The sequence below is a fragment of the Gymnoscopelus microlampas genome (assembly GCF_963454915.1).
Source record: "Gymnoscopelus microlampas genome assembly, chromosome: 2".
Taxonomy (NCBI): domain Eukaryota; kingdom Metazoa; phylum Chordata; class Actinopteri; order Myctophiformes; family Myctophidae; genus Gymnoscopelus; species Gymnoscopelus microlampas.
This window is the reverse complement of record NC_139939.1, coordinates 51,536,165-51,551,668: the sequence shown is the minus strand read 5'-3', so window position 1 is coordinate 51,551,668 and position 15,504 is coordinate 51,536,165. Positions and strand designations below refer to the sequence as shown.

Sequence of the window (15,504 nt, the reverse complement as noted above, 5' to 3'; positions counted from 1 at the left end):
TGTAAATGTTTTAATTATCATTTAAACAAGTGTTTCTCAAATATTTTCATGAAAATGTTTTGTGCCAGGGAGCATTAGTGTTGTTCAAAATATTTTATTTCAAGAGTTTTTTTTTTTTTTGCAGATCTAGCTCACGCGTTTGGAGCTTGTAGATCGACTATTTTCAAATAGACGATACAGGTTTAAAAGCGCTCATGTGGCCTAGTGTTGCTTCTTTTGAGCTTGTTTTCTTAGACCCGCGTTGCTTATTTCTCTCACAAAATATGGCAACAGTGATTACGAGTTCTCGCGAAGGCAACTTGTGGATCAACAAACTCATCTGGAGACAGGCGAGGCTAGGCTACTAGGCTATCAGCCACAACATTAGGTAAACATAAACAAACGCTTTGCTAGCCGTGCTAGCCTCATGTCAGTGGACATTCTGCTGGTCTATTCTCCAACAACCTCGTTATTAATGAAGACATAAGCAGGTAAACAACACATGTGTCGCTGTCGTGTCCTGGTAGCTAATATAAAGGCAGTCCTGCTATAAATAGATTTTATGATGCATGTCACTTAATAGTGTAACTGTCGTGACTGTGAGAAGTCATTTGATTGTGTATTACTTGGGAAGTCATTGAATTGTATGTTTTTTATGTATTTTTTTTGCTAGCCCAAAGCACCACTTTTCTGGGGTTGTGAACTTTGTATTTTGGGATTAGCAAGCTATAACAACACAGACAGCCATAATGACTTAAGTTTGTACGTGAACCAAATGTACAGTCAGTGCCATGATGATCATGTTATTCATGTTACAGATCGAAGGCCCAATCTTCCAAATTGAATGACAGCAGTCATTGGAGACATTTTCATAATTGACTCAGCTCTTTATATGACTATAATGCCTAGGATAGTGGGAAAAACTGTTTTGGGGTCTGTAATAGGTTTGTTTATAACTGTAATGTTTGTAAAATATTTGATGGGGCAAGAAAGTCACACATTTTCCATCTACAACCTCAGTCATTGAGAATGTATATGGATATGTGTTTTTAACTTTAGGCATCCCTTACTGGTATTTGTGGTTATGGTGTCAGGAACTGTACCAGAATGCAGAAGAAGATGTTGAAGATGCTGGTTGTTGCGTTTATTTAAAAATAAAAAAAGCAGATGTACATAGTGCGGCACAAATCGTGCTATGAGCTTGTACATGTGCTATTTCTGAATAGCCAAAGTATAAAATAATAGTTAAAGTGGTTACGCCGATTCTTTCCCGGTGTTAATGGGTTAAAGAACAAAGAACTGCAGACTCTTATATGAAACACATTCTTAGATTTCCTCTAAATGTGTTTGATTTGAAGTTGATCAATAGATAATGTCCTGGGTTATAGAAATATTACACAAATAGTGGTATTTGGCTTTAAACGCCCAATCTTTAAATGCCCCAAACTTACCAAAAATGTTCCTTCAGACACAATCAGGATGGCATCATACAAGCGCCTGAACCCAGAGGATGTACAGTTTGACAATGCTTCAGCAGTGCCAGAGGATCCTGCTGCTGTCCAAGAGGTAGTTCTGGTGAGCTAATAGCAGATACAGTAGATACTGTATATGTCGTAAGACACTGGTTCTCAACATGGGTTTCCAGAGGGTCCCAGTACCCAGCAAAATAATTGATATTTAGGTTCCAATACACTCTCAGAGTTAAATTAACACTGAGGATTTGACACTACAGATTGGGGTCCCAGAGATAAAACTTGTATCAAACTGGGGGTCCTTTAAAAAGGTCGAGAACAACTGTCTTAAGACATAGTCTGGTTGATTTTCTGAATCACGGATAGATACGTAACTGCATGTGGGCTAATGTACAGAACAGACATGCCCTCATTGTCGCTCAGGTGATTCCTTGGATTAAGGGACAAAATACTGCATGTTCTGCTTCTGGTTAGGGTTTTGCTAACAGTCTAGTCATGCTAGACATGCCGTATATCTTTGGTCTCAGTTGGCCAAGACTTTGACAATTAGTCGATTTTATTATATTTTATTTTATTAAGTTTTTCACTAGTTTGAATGACCTATTCAAACGTATTTCTTGAAAGATGATTAGTGCATCACATCTAGCCTGAACTAGATTTAAAGACGTATAAATTAGACAAATTTGTTGATGAAATAAGCAAATCAAGAATGTATTTAGTCTAAGACCACCCTACAGTACTGTGTGTGTGTATATATACAGTGCAGTATATAAGCCTACTGTGTCTGACTTTGTGTCTCGGTTTTAAGGTGACGGAGCCAGAAGAATGTGAGCAGGCCTTGCTTCCTCGCAGGCCATCCTGCTCTGCGACCACAGCCCTCCTGGCGCTGGGCTCTCTGCTGCTGCTTCTCTGCGGGGGCTGGCTCCTCGCCACCATGTTCTGGCTGCATTCTCCCTCCATACCCCAGCCACACCGGCCCCCGCCGCATGCCCCGGCATGGAAACAACACGCCGAAGGATGGACGGAGGGCGATCCTCCTGCCGCACCCGGCCATGAGTCTGAGGCGTGCGGTTTGAAGCCTGAGGCCTGGAGGTTTGACTGTTACCCGGAGAAAGGGGTGGTCGTGACCAGAGACTTGTGTGAAGCCAGGAACTGCTGCTTCGTCCCAGCCTCGGGTAAGAAGAACGGTGTTCCTTGGTGCTTCTACCCCCCGGACTTCCCCTCTTACTCAGTGGTGTCCATGGACGACACGGCTCTGGGAAAGAAAGCCAGGCTGGTGAAGGAGGTTAAGACCTACTACCCTGGAGACATCCTCACTCTAGATCTGCAGATACGCCACGAGACAGAGACAAGGCTACGGGTCAGGGTGAGTAGAGCACTCTGATGGCCAGACACAATACGCCTCCTTCCAGACCAGAGGTATCAAACTAGTGGCGGTCAAATCTGTCCCGAGGGATGATTGTACTATAGCACACAATGGCCCCTTAATTATTAACCATTGACGGGTTTTGGTTAACGGTTATGAAAAACATTCAAAATGGTCATCCTGTACAACCAACCATCCAAGATTAGTGTAAGTCTTTTGGAGAATGGAATATGTTCCAGGGCCACAAGAAAACTCCGCACGGGCCTTATTTGGCCCATGGGCCGCCAGTTGAACATCACTGGCCTAGCGCATAGTCTTAACAAACTGCCTTCTTCTCTGTGTGTATTTTTTCCATATTTAGATTACAGATCCCTCCAATGCACGGTTCGAAGTACCAATTTCTGTCCCCACCCATTTCTGTGACACGGAGAAGGCAACAAGTCCAGCCTACACCGTACTGATATCCAAGGAACCATTTGGTATTATTGTCAAGAGGACCTCTACAGGAGCTATACTGTAAGTTTAGTTATGCTTACGTTGCTTAGAGATTTAGGTCAGTGTCTGGATTTAAAATACACACTTTGTAAGTGATTTAGACCATTTATTTTATTTAATATACTTGTACTTTTGATATATATAATTTTATTTATTGTCTTTATGTTAACATTGTGGATGTATGGTGTTGTTTTTGTCATTATAGTACTACGTTTACCTCGAAGGGACATTAATTAATTAAATGAAGTGTATTTGATTTGCTGCTCTGCTCCTGTGTCTTCCCAGTCTGGACACGAGCGTAGCGCCGCTGTTCTATGCAGATCAGTTCCTTCAGTTCTCCAGCACCTTGCCTACCCAGTTTGTCTATGGCCTGGGTGAGCACCGCTCCTCTTTTCTTCACGATGTCCACTGGAACACCCTTACTATGTGGGCAAGAGATGTGCCTCCTATGGTAATGTTAGCACAAGCTCGCCTAATTATCTAACATACAATGGACATTTTTCATGGTAGCCATATTGACATAAATAGTTGTGTAATGTTGCTTACTTCACAGGTGTTGCCAATGATACTAATTACATAAATGTTTTAATATTATCATGATATCTTAACCCATTAAGACCTGGACAGGTCTTAATGCACAGAGTGCCGCGCTATGAGCTTGTAGATCTGCTATTTTTGAAAAATCGTGAAAAATTGTGTAAATCTTTGAATATATATATTTTTAAAGCGAATATTTTTAACTCAAATCTTTGCTTCTGGGGGGTCCCTGGAACAAGATATTTCGATGGGGGTCCGCGGCCAAATACATATCATTTTGGGGGTCCTTGACATGAAAAAGATTGAGCACCACTGATATAGAAACATACGTTTTTCAGAATACTGTTGAGATTTAGGAGATAACCTCAGGGCCCACAGGTTGGCTTATTTACATTCTACATTTGGGTCTGCTGATGTTTGATTTCAAATGATCACTTAATCGAAACAGCGTGGCTCCAAAAAACAGCCAAATAGCATTTATTTTACAGTGTGGCTCTGCAAGAGGCTAGCTTCTAGGCTAGGGTCTGCCCCTGGCATCTCTATTTTTTCATTTTTCTCATTTTGTCATTTACAACAGTGGTTCTCAAACTTTTTCATGTCAAGGACCCCCAAATTGACACTTATTAGCCCGTGGACCCCCATTTGAAAATATATGCCAGGGACCCCCATAAGAGAAGATTTTGTACGGCTCTAGCAGTGATTCTCAACCATTTTAATTTCAAGGACCCCCAGTTTGACATGCATTAGGCTACGGACCCCCATTTAATGACATTTCTATCTCTAGGACTAGGACCCCAATTTATATTGTAAAATCTATGTAACAGGTCCATTTGGTTCCATTTGTACACTCTCAGAGTTACTATAACTTGGACCCCAATTTATATCGTAAAATCTATGTTAATTTAACTCTGAGAGTGTACAAATGGAACCAAATGGACCCGTTAGGGTCCATTTGGTTCCATTTGTACACTCTCAGAGTTACACACCCATAAGGGTCCATTTGGTGCCTATCTATCATTTAGCTGGGGACCCCCTGGAACTCCCTCAAGGACCCCTGGGGGTCCCCGGACCCCACTTTGAGAACCAATGATTTACAAAACAAAAAGCAGATCTACAACAAAAAGGCCTATTGCAATGCTAACTTCATTATAATGCTAACTTTTTAAAACCCAATGCTTTGAAAAAGTCACATTACATCCTGAAGATTGGTAGCACTCACAGCGATGTCTCCCTCTCTACCATCTAGGAAATGACTAACTTATATGGAGCACATCCTTTCTATCTAGCCATGGAAGAGGGAGGGGATGCACATGGCTTCTTCCTCCTAAACAGCAACGCTATGGGTCAGTGTGCTAATTTGAATTTAATTCAGTCTTATGTTAGTATTTGGTATATACATGCCTTATGGAAGGTCAGTTATTGGAATAGCCAGAAGTCCTGTTTTAATGTCTCCATAGTCATGTGCAAAAGTTAAGGGATTTTATTGACGCTTACAACTCAACCGCTCCACCTGCTGGTCACAGGTGGAGCTGTCTAAGACAGTGAATGAAGTGCCCAGTTGTACAATGCCAAAAACACTCTTTGCATCCTATACACATGCTATACATACAGTTAACTTTATTAATTAAGTCCAGCTTCATGATACCGTCAAACTGATTGACTTCTTTATAAATATGTATTTATTTATAATTTGTTGTTTTTTCTGTATATTTTGCCAGATGTCGCCCTCCAGCCTGCCCCAGCCATCACCTGGCGTACGATTGGTGGTATCCTAGACTTTTATGTTTTCCTGGGTCCTGATCCTGCTTCAGTAATTGGACAGTACCTGGACGTTGTGGGTCAGTATGTTAGGAACCTCTAGTAAACATCAGCCAGTTCAGTGTGTATACATTACGATAACTGTAAGATAATGTTACAAACTAACAAAAAGACAGCTTTATAACAATAGTTTTTGCTTTGCTCTCAACTAATAAAGTGGAAGCAAGAAAATATAGACACACCAAAAAGCTGCAAAATCAAGACATGTTTTCAAACATTGACAAAGGATTTCTTAATAAAAGAATGTTTAAAGATGGGATTTAAAAGAAGCTACAGAAATTGTGAACGTAAAACAGGCAGGTCATCCCAGAGTCTGGTGGCCCTGATGGCAAAGGCCCGATATTCCTTGGTCACTAGCTGGGACCTTGGAACAACCAGGAAGGCCCCTCCCAAAGACCTTATGGTGCCTTGGCTCATAGGGGGACAAAAGATTGATATTATACTTTTAGGATCCACAGCTTCCTTTTAAGATAAACTAGTTATACTCAGTGGTTGTTGAGGTCCCCTTCCATGCAAACTAAACACTTGTTGGATTTTTATTATCCAAAAGAAATATGTTATATCAATATATATATATTTTGTTTTTTAATCTAATTTGAGAGGACAAAACAATGTATTCTTTTGAGTTTATGGCTACTTGTTTCTAGGTTTCGCCATCAGTTCTGCTCTTATAATGACACCCTCCTCCCTTTCTCTCACTATTCCTATTCTGTCTTCTCCTCACTTCTCCTCACCTCACAGGCTACCCTACAATGCCAGTCTATTGGGCGCTAGGTTACCATCTCTGTCGCTGGGGCTACAACTCTAGCAATGCTACTTGGGAGGTAGTCAAAAAACTGAGAAATTATGGCATACCCCAGGTGAGTCAAAACATTTAGGCATGTTTATTTGTATAGCACATTTCAACAGCAAGGCAATTTAATCATTAAGCAAAATAAACACGTTATAACAGGGGGAGACAGAGCCAGTCTGAGCTGAGCACCACCTCCTTCCAAATCGCACCTGCTGCTCAGCTCTAGCACCTTTAAATTGCCTGAAATTTTGCCCAAATATGAAGATGACTGCCATCAAGTGTGCAATACACACTAATTTAAATTCAATACACCAAAAATGTTAAATTAAACCAGTGTTTCCCAACCTGGTGTCCGTGTTCACCTTGGGAGGGCACCAAAATCTACCTGACATCCCTATTTTGGGCAAATGGGCATGTAATTATATACATGCCCATTTGGGGGGGTCCGTGGCCAACATGGCCTTGACATGAAACAGTTTTGTTCCAGGGACCCCCAGAAGCAAAGATTTGAGTTAAAAAGGTTGTTTAAAAAAATATGTATGCTCAAAGATTTGCACACATTTTCACCAACAAAAAAAAAGCAGATCTACAAGCTCATAGCCTATGAGCTTATATATGCTATTTTTGAATAGCCAAAGTATAAAATAATGGTTATAGGCTATAGCTAAAAATCTAAAATGACATGGATGCGTTCCCGGATTGAATGGGTTAAAAATCACTATATAACCCCTGCTCGTCTTACCTTCCAGAGATTTGTGAAATAATGTGTGTGTGACTGTGTGCACGTGTCTTTGTTGTTTTGTAGGATGTACAGTGGAACGACATTGACTACATGGAGCATTTCCTGGACTTTACCTATGACCCTGCCAGTTTCTCCACACTTCCTGACATGGTCAAGGACCTCCACGCTCATGACCAGCGCTATGTCATGATCCTGGTACGTCTGTTGTAATGAGTGTGAGCACCTGTGTGTTTATGTGCGAAGGTGGGAAGTTCATAATATGCAACCCTTATTCCTCCCCATCTAGGATCCAGGTATCAGTAGCTCCCAGGCTGAGGGCTCGTACTGGCCATATGATGAAGGGCTGAAGAAAGGAATCTTCATTAATGACTCCTCTGGGGACATACTTATTGGACAGGTGAGACACCTGTACCTAGTGGACAGCAGTTGGTAACATTTGTTACATTATTGAGTAAATTATTCACAATTTGGAACCTTAATGAATATCTTCTTTGTCGATACATTTCTTTTCTCTGTATTTCCCTCTCTTTACCTCTACATTCTTTAAGTGCATGGGTACGGCCTGGTATTTTGGCTTGATTTAAAGTCAAAATTTAGATTTCTTTCATATTTATTTTCACATAGTTTTATGTATTTATTCATCTTAAAGGACCATCAATACATGCTGTTGTTTATTCACAAGTTTGTCCATAAAAGCTGTCGTACATAAACTGACTATTTTCCCGTTAATGGCTTTTTTTGGGCTATTTTTCGATTTTATGTTAATTTACATTGCCTCCATCCATATTCATTGCAACATTACTAAACTTAACTGAATAATTAAGTCGGTGTTGGCTAAACATTATTGCGTGGTTAATAAGTAATGGATGTGCAAATTTTCATTTGTAAATCAATCTTTTCTCCAGGGACTATTTTCGGCGACAATTTACAGTTTAGGGATTTAGCTGACGCTCTTATCCAGAGCGATTCTAAGAGATGACTGAAGCCTGAATAAGGAGTTGGGCCAACTCCTTTTCTGAGTTCTGATTCTCTGGATGTTGTAAAGTGCAAACCTACTGGACCAAATGATTGCTGCAAAGTGTGCCTTGAAGGAGAGATCGCTGTTTAGGATCCCAGGTTCTTGACAATAATGGCCAGGAGTCACCAGGGTGTTGTGAGTGGAAATTGAAAGAGGAGGCATGACTTGCCAGGGAAGAAGAGAAGCTCTTTTTGGTTTATGTTGAGCTTGAGTTGGGTGGAAGACATCCACTGAGATGTAAGCTACATGTATGCATTCAGAGATGTGCTCTTTGACCTGTGTGGCACTGGCAGAGGAAGGGAAGGAGAAAAACACAGTTCTTTGTCAATTGTGTAGCGGTGATGGGATAACTTGTGTTCAGAGATGACAGGACCAAGGGGTCTGGTGTAGAAGAGGGGGGGGGGGGGCACACACCAAGTACTGACCCTATTGGTTGAGTATCGAATGCAATAGATAAAATTATGCAGCTTTATGTGTGAGAGGCAGCCTTAACAGTGTGGAGTGTGTGACTTTAGAGGATTGCTGTTTCAGTAGAAATTATTTAACAAATCTATGATTTTGGAGTAGTTTAGTAAAGGGTACTGTATGTCTGTGCTATTGCTTGTTTTCAGATGTAAACTATAAAAGCGTGATAGCATTCGAACTCTCCTTGCCCCCCTGCAGGTGTGGCCCGGTCTGACCGCATATCCTGATTTCTCTGATCCTGTGACCCATGAATGGTGGTATGACAACCTAAGAAAGTTCCATGAGAAGGTGCCGTTTGATGGCTTGTGGATCGTAAGTGTATGGGTGGAAATATACATTGGAAAGACTTGACTTTTGATTTATAGCAGTGGTTCTCAAACTTTTTCATGTCAAGGTCCCCCAAATTGACTTTTATTAGCCCGCGGACCCCCATTTGAAAAGATAAGCCAGGGACCCCAATAAGAGAAGGTTTATACGGCTTTCTAGCAGTGATTCTCAACCATTTTAATGTCAAGGACCCCCAGTTTGACATGTATTAGGCTACGGACCCCCATTTAATGGCATTTATACCTCTGGGACCCGAATTTATATTACAAAATCAATGTTAATTTAACTCTGAGAGTGTACAAATGGAACCAAATGGACCCGTTAGGGTCCATTTGGTTCCATTTGTACACTCTCAAATGGATACACACTCAAATGGAACCAAATGGACCCGTTAGGGTCCATTTGGTTCCATTTGTACACTCTCAGAGTTACAGAGCCATAAGGGTCCATTTGGTTCCTATCCATAATTTAGCTGGGGACCCCCTGGAACCGCCTCAAGTACCCCTGGGGGTCCCCGTACCCCACTTTGAGAACCAATGATTTATAGTATTACTACAATTAGCTTTTGACACTCTTTAGTCTAAAATCAAATGCCACGCTCCTTTGAACTGTGTCATGTTTGCTTTTAGGATATGAATGAGCCATCCAACTTCCTGGATGGGTCCACCAAGGGCTGTCCATCAAACAGTTTGGAAAATCCACCTTATACACCAGGTGAAGCGCACGCACGCACGTCACGCAAGTACACACACATGCATGCACACACATGTAATTGTCTGTAAACCAAATTGTGATCTTTCACTTGTAGGTGTCCTTGGGGGATTGCTAAGAGCTAAAACTGTGTGTGCGTCAGCAAAGCAGAAAATGTCTTCGCACTATAACATGCACAGTCTCTATGGACTTATGGAGGCGAAGGCCTCTGCAAGGTGCCCAAAAACACAAATATGCACTCATAATACAAACATACATACAATACAATACGATACCGTATATTTAAACGACTGCTTTTGCTATTTCAACCATGTTGTGCCTGTTGCCTCTTTAAATCTGTCATGTTGTCTGTCTGTGCTTCCGTCCCTCTTCTCCTCTACCCTTTCTTTACTTGTTTTTCAGTGCCCTGAAACGTATTCTGGGTAAGAGAGCGTTTGTGATCTCGCGCTCCACTTTCCCCAGTCAGGGGCTTTATTCTGGTCACTGGTTGGGAGACAATCGAAGCCAGTGGAAAGACCTTTATACCTCTATAGCAGGTCAGTGCACATAAAAATATACATACACCCTTTATTCAACTACATAAGTGTGGCACTGCAGTAGGCCCAGTATCTCTGGAGTTTGATGATCCAAACTTAAGGTTTATTTATTGTAACTTCTCTGTCCACTGACACGTCTCCATTGCTGAGATTTCCCTTGTATGCACAGTTATGAAGCTTTTATGAAACTACTTATTTGAAGGTTACTAGAGTGTCTCTGCTTTTTATGAAATTACTTATTTGAAGGTTACTAGAATTTCTCTTCCATCGTTTGATGTGAGGTCTCAAGTCATCTTACAGCACATACAGGTCTGCATCTGAATAATGATTCAGGTCAGTGACCCCAGTGTGTGTACTGCTTATGAATAAAAATTCATTTCTTTTGACTCCAATGGAGGCCCAAAACGTCTCCACACTAGCTGACATTCCCACATGCAGCCAGCCTGTATAGTGAGGTTTAGCCACTCAACACTGTTTTTTGTGGCTTTGTTCATAGACTGCGCACATAGTAACTTATAATTGATAGCTAAAGTTTGGACACAGAGGCCACACTGTTATTAGAATTATGGAGTGACAGGGAAAGTGTGAGCCCTAAGGCCAGTCAGATATTTGGTTGGACATCTTATGGAGGCTTCAGATCTCTCATTGTCATGTTGTCTACTCATTATCACAGCCGCAGAGTTCCTATCATAACGTCACCCTGCCCACTTCTCCTCTCTGTCTCTCCTACAGGCATCTTGACCTTTAACATTTTGGGAATTCCGTTGGTGGGAGCAGACATTTGTGGCTTCAGTGAGGAGCCGCAGGAGGAGTTGTGTGTCCGTTGGACACAGCTGGGAGCGTTCTACCCCTTCACACGCAACCACAATACTTTGGATGTGAAGGTAGGATATCGGTGCCACCGTGCCCATGTGAAACAGCAGAAGAGTAATACCAACTAATGTACAGTATGTCTGGAGTTGTTATTTGTTTTGTCTGTTTTAGCCCCAAGACCCAACAGTCTTCAGCCCGCTGGCTCGTACTGCCATGAAAGAGGCATTGCTGTTGCGCTATTCTCTCTTCCCTGTGCTTTACACACTCTTCCATCATGCACACGTACTTGGACATACTGTCGCACGACCCCTGATGTTTGAGTGAGTAACACACCAGAACGCACACCAACAGTACAGTTTTTGTACATCCTTTCCTACTATATTGCATCTTGTATCTATTTAGGTTCCCCCAGGATATAAGAACATATGGGATTGACAGGCAGTTTCTCTGGGGTAAGAGTTTAATGGTGACACCAGTTTTGGATCCTGGTGTAGACTACGTCGCTGGCTACTTCCCTGAGGGACTGTGGTATGATTACTTCACGGTAAGAGGTGCATGCATCTCACACAGACTTACTTAACAATTGATGAATTTACCAGTTTTAATCTACATTATTTACGTAATTACATCGTAATTACATCGCAAGTACCTCAGTTCAAGCTCTGTTCTTCCGTCCAGGGTGACTCGGTGCATAGTAAAGGAGAAGAGCTGAGGCTCCAGGCACCTCTGGATAAGATCAACTTGCATTTGCGGGAGGGCACTGTCATACCTACTCAGGTAAATATGATTTTATCCCCAAAAAACCCAGAAATACCACGTTAATTGTTTATTTCAGTTCACATTTTCAAGTTTATACATTTTGGACTCACCTTTCCTTGTGTGTGTGTGTGTGTGTGTGTGTGTGTGTGTGTGTGTGTGTGTGTGTGTGTGTGTGTGTGTGTGTGTGTGTGTGTGTGTGTGTGTGCGCATAGAGGCCCAACCTTACTCTGTGGGTGAGCAGTGGTCAGCCTCTCCATCTGATCTCTGCCCTCTCTGATGATGGCTCAGCCAGTGGAGACATGTTCTGGGATGACGGGGAGAGCCTTGACACATACGAGAACGATCAGTATGCTTACATAATCTTCAACGTAACACAGGTACATGTTTTGTTTGTCATTTTCAGCTTTTCCAATCTTACATGACACTCTTCCGTGCATGCTTCTTATATCTCACAGGGTTGCCTTCCCAAAGTAAGAGCTCTGAGATCCCAAATGGATCACAATTTCGTAGATTCTTTGTGCGCACATTATCATTTTTGCTCCCATACCCGGTAGAGATGGCCCTGTGTGCTGTTTATATCCCATAACCTGGAAGGACAGCTCTGGGATTGCTAGTTAGTTGTCTAACAACAGCTTGGCAACAGCCTATTAAGTAGGATAATTTAGGCTAAATGTATGCTATTTAAAACGGGAAATCGTGCTCAGCAAAAATGTTATTTGCACAGGGTCACTATTAATGTTTATACCATACTGAGCCGCTTTGGTCTTAAACTGCACACCTACAGTAGTTACTTATCTATCTATTAATAGCTAAAGGTTGAACAGGAAGGTCACACTGTCATTAGACTGCTTAGGCTGTTTATCTAGATAAGACAAGACAGTAGAGAGAAAGAAAAATGAGGGCAGAGAGGTGGAAGGATAACCTAGGTCTCAAGCCAAAATGTATTTGGGGATGTTGCGATTGTTTGGTCGACACACTCTATCCGGTCAACTACCTTAGCATTTACACATCTGCTACAATAAAAAACTGCTTTATAAAACAGGATCTTCCTTCCTAGTCTTAATGCCACCTTACCTCCATCCTACTTTGCTTTCCAGAGCTTAAGCGATGCTTAACTGAGAATTCCATGTATTGATGTGTGACTAATTACCACACCATGTTGCTTCCCAGAATGTGATGACATCACAGGTGCTCCATAGCCACTCGGAGGCTACCTACATCACGGTGGAAACGACCTCCTTCTACGGTGTGAAGCAGGAGCCTACCAGAGTGTTGGTAAACTCCCAGGATGCAGCGTTCACTTACAGAGCCAATCAGGTGAGGCCGGGTGCAAAGCTTTTGTGTTTCATCAGACCAGACCAGTGAAAGACATCAGGTCTTAATTATTTCTGGTTGTTTTTTTCTTCTCCTGCCCTTCCAGCAGGTGTTAACGGTAACAGATCTCGGGCTTAACCTTACCCAGAACTTCACCATCGGCTGGATGTGACCTGTCTGATGGTTTCCTCACTGGATATTGTAGTCACAACCTGAGAGGTTGATCAAAGAAAAATAAATTCAACTGTGTTTTTGTTGTTTAGTTTTTTGTTTCGTTTTTTTTGTTGTTTTTGATGATGCAAATCTTTTGTTTGCTTGATTTAGACTTAGCTGAACAATCCCAAGCTATAACATACTTGGATTGGCACATCTTTGCTGCTTAGATCACAAGTACATTTGTTATTTATTTTCTGGTCAAAAGTTTAAGTGCAATAATATAAATGACAGAGTTAAATGAAATTAATTTATACTTCATAACTAAGGAGGATGCGAGCACTACTCAAATTTCTTCTAGTAATTTCTTACCGGGTGAATTGTGTAGATAATAATAATAATAATTTTACAGTCAGAGGGATTACCAGCACTAATGGAAATGTCCTTCAGGTAGTTTTATTTAGTTGGCAGGGGTAGCAAACAAAGCAAACGTACATGTTTCGGCACAATATACAGTCATTGACTTTCTACTTCCCCACAACTATGAGTGTTTCGCTTGAATGTAGAGACTAGGTGGCAACCATACAGATCAAACTGCTTCATGAAATACTGTATTTGTAAACTTGAATATTGTTCAAAAGCCTGTTTTGCACTAATGAATCTGACAGTATTGTGACTGTAGTTGCAGGTGCCTTACAAAGGATCTAAATTATGTTAATATTCCAGTGTCTCTGGATTAGTTCCATGAGAAACATTGATCAGTCATGTGTTGTAAGCCTATTGTGAATCCTAAGGATTATAGAACTACTATACTTGAGGACAGCTTTAGTTGCAACCCGCTATAGAACAGCTAAAAGTGCTCTGGAATTGCTTTTCATGTGAACATGCCTTCTGTGAACCTAAAATATGTAGTTCTTGAATTGATTTTGCAAAGTTATCAGTCCAGTAAAATGTCCAAGATAAATGCGGGTGATTTAACCAGATTTGACAACTAAATTTGATCAGAATTTCTCTTGGTACAAATTGAGAGAATTGGAGTGAAAATCGAATGTAATGGTTCTTGTTGCACAACAGTCGAAAAAGTTGAAAAGGGATGTATAATTGATTCAGAACATCTTACTGTATGCATGCAGTCTAAAGCAAACTTTACCAAAATGCTTGAATAAAATGGCCTGTAAAAAATGATGTAAGCATGAGTGTGAAGTTTTATGTATGTATGTTTGTATGTATGTGTATAATTTATATGAATATGAACATCTGATATTTCATGTTGCAATATTTTTCTTGTTAAAATCTGAGAATTAATTGTAAATGTACATTATTTGTAGTACTGGCTGATGTGAAAGGAATTTTGAGAAGCAGCATTACCAGCAATATGGTGACACCAAAACCAACTATAATAATTTGGAATGTGAAAGCTGCATTTTGGGTGTTTTTTTGGGGGATAATGCAGTTATAGTTTGTTTTCTTGTTTTAATTCATAATATATGGAATCATGTTCAATATATTTTCAACACCATTGTAGTATTTTTGTTTTGTATTATTTTTTAATAAATTGTATTTTCATGGTGACCATGTACTGTATTTTGAGCTTGAGTCCATTGCTTTCTTTCTTAGGCGCAAGATGATATCCACAGTACCACTAGGGGTCCCACTTTCTTCATTTCATGTTACATGACAGTTCAATACCCCCATTGTACTATTAACCATTATCAATATGACATTCTGTCCCATTAAAGGAAACTCTCCAAAGTGTATCAACAAAAGCAGACAGAAGAGAAATTTAAAACAAAAGTTAATCAATACAACCAATGAAATGATTTGCAAACACAAAATAAGCGGCTAGCTGTACTGTAGAATAGAATATACCTTTCTATAGATGTTCTATATTTCTGCTGATTCTAATTGTATTATTGTAATTGTATAATTAGCATTCCAGTAGCCCTCTCTGATATTTAACATTAATATTCCACTTAAGTTTGTATTTAATTATCTAGTGGTCCTTGATTGTACATAACATTAGGCACTGCGTTGAGCATGTCAGATTTAGAGAAATCAGTTTAAAAAACAAAAACAGAAAATGTAGCAGGGGTAGTGAATAACAACTGCTATAAAACAAAGAATTGCCAGCACTCCGAAGTCCTTCTGGTACTTTTTAATTAATAAGGCATGGGCATACCATTGTACAGTCTATGGGGCATACACA

The 15,504-nt window shown here is 40.6% G+C and overlaps 1 protein-coding gene across 4 annotated transcripts; it reads left to right on the top strand.

Moving 5' to 3' along the window:
- Positions 1 to 293: 293 nt before the first annotated feature.
- Positions 294 to 14,882, top strand: gaa2 (alpha glucosidase 2). 4 transcript variants are annotated; one of them, XM_084045498.1, is made up of 21 exons: positions 294 to 470; positions 1,448 to 1,545; positions 2,260 to 2,817; positions 3,179 to 3,333; positions 3,598 to 3,763; positions 5,096 to 5,192; positions 5,568 to 5,687; positions 6,409 to 6,527; positions 7,266 to 7,397; positions 7,489 to 7,599; positions 8,884 to 8,997; positions 9,642 to 9,726; positions 9,821 to 9,938; positions 10,126 to 10,259; positions 10,992 to 11,143; positions 11,244 to 11,392; positions 11,475 to 11,616; positions 11,751 to 11,849; positions 12,044 to 12,208; positions 13,002 to 13,148; positions 13,252 to 14,882. In XM_084045498.1, the coding sequence occupies exons 2-21, from the start codon at positions 1,459 to 1,461 to the stop codon at positions 13,315 to 13,317; spliced, it is 2,916 nt and encodes a 971-aa protein (XP_083901624.1). In that variant the 5' UTR covers positions 294 to 470; positions 1,448 to 1,458; the 3' UTR covers positions 13,318 to 14,882. The 4 variants fall into 4 exon arrangements, with proteins under 4 accessions (XP_083901624.1, XP_083901623.1, XP_083901621.1 ...); XM_084045497.1 differs by having other exon boundaries at positions 1,448 to 1,554; positions 13,255 to 14,882; XM_084045495.1 differs by having other exon boundaries at positions 1,448 to 1,554.
- The last annotated feature ends 622 nt before the right edge of the window (positions 14,883 to 15,504 follow it).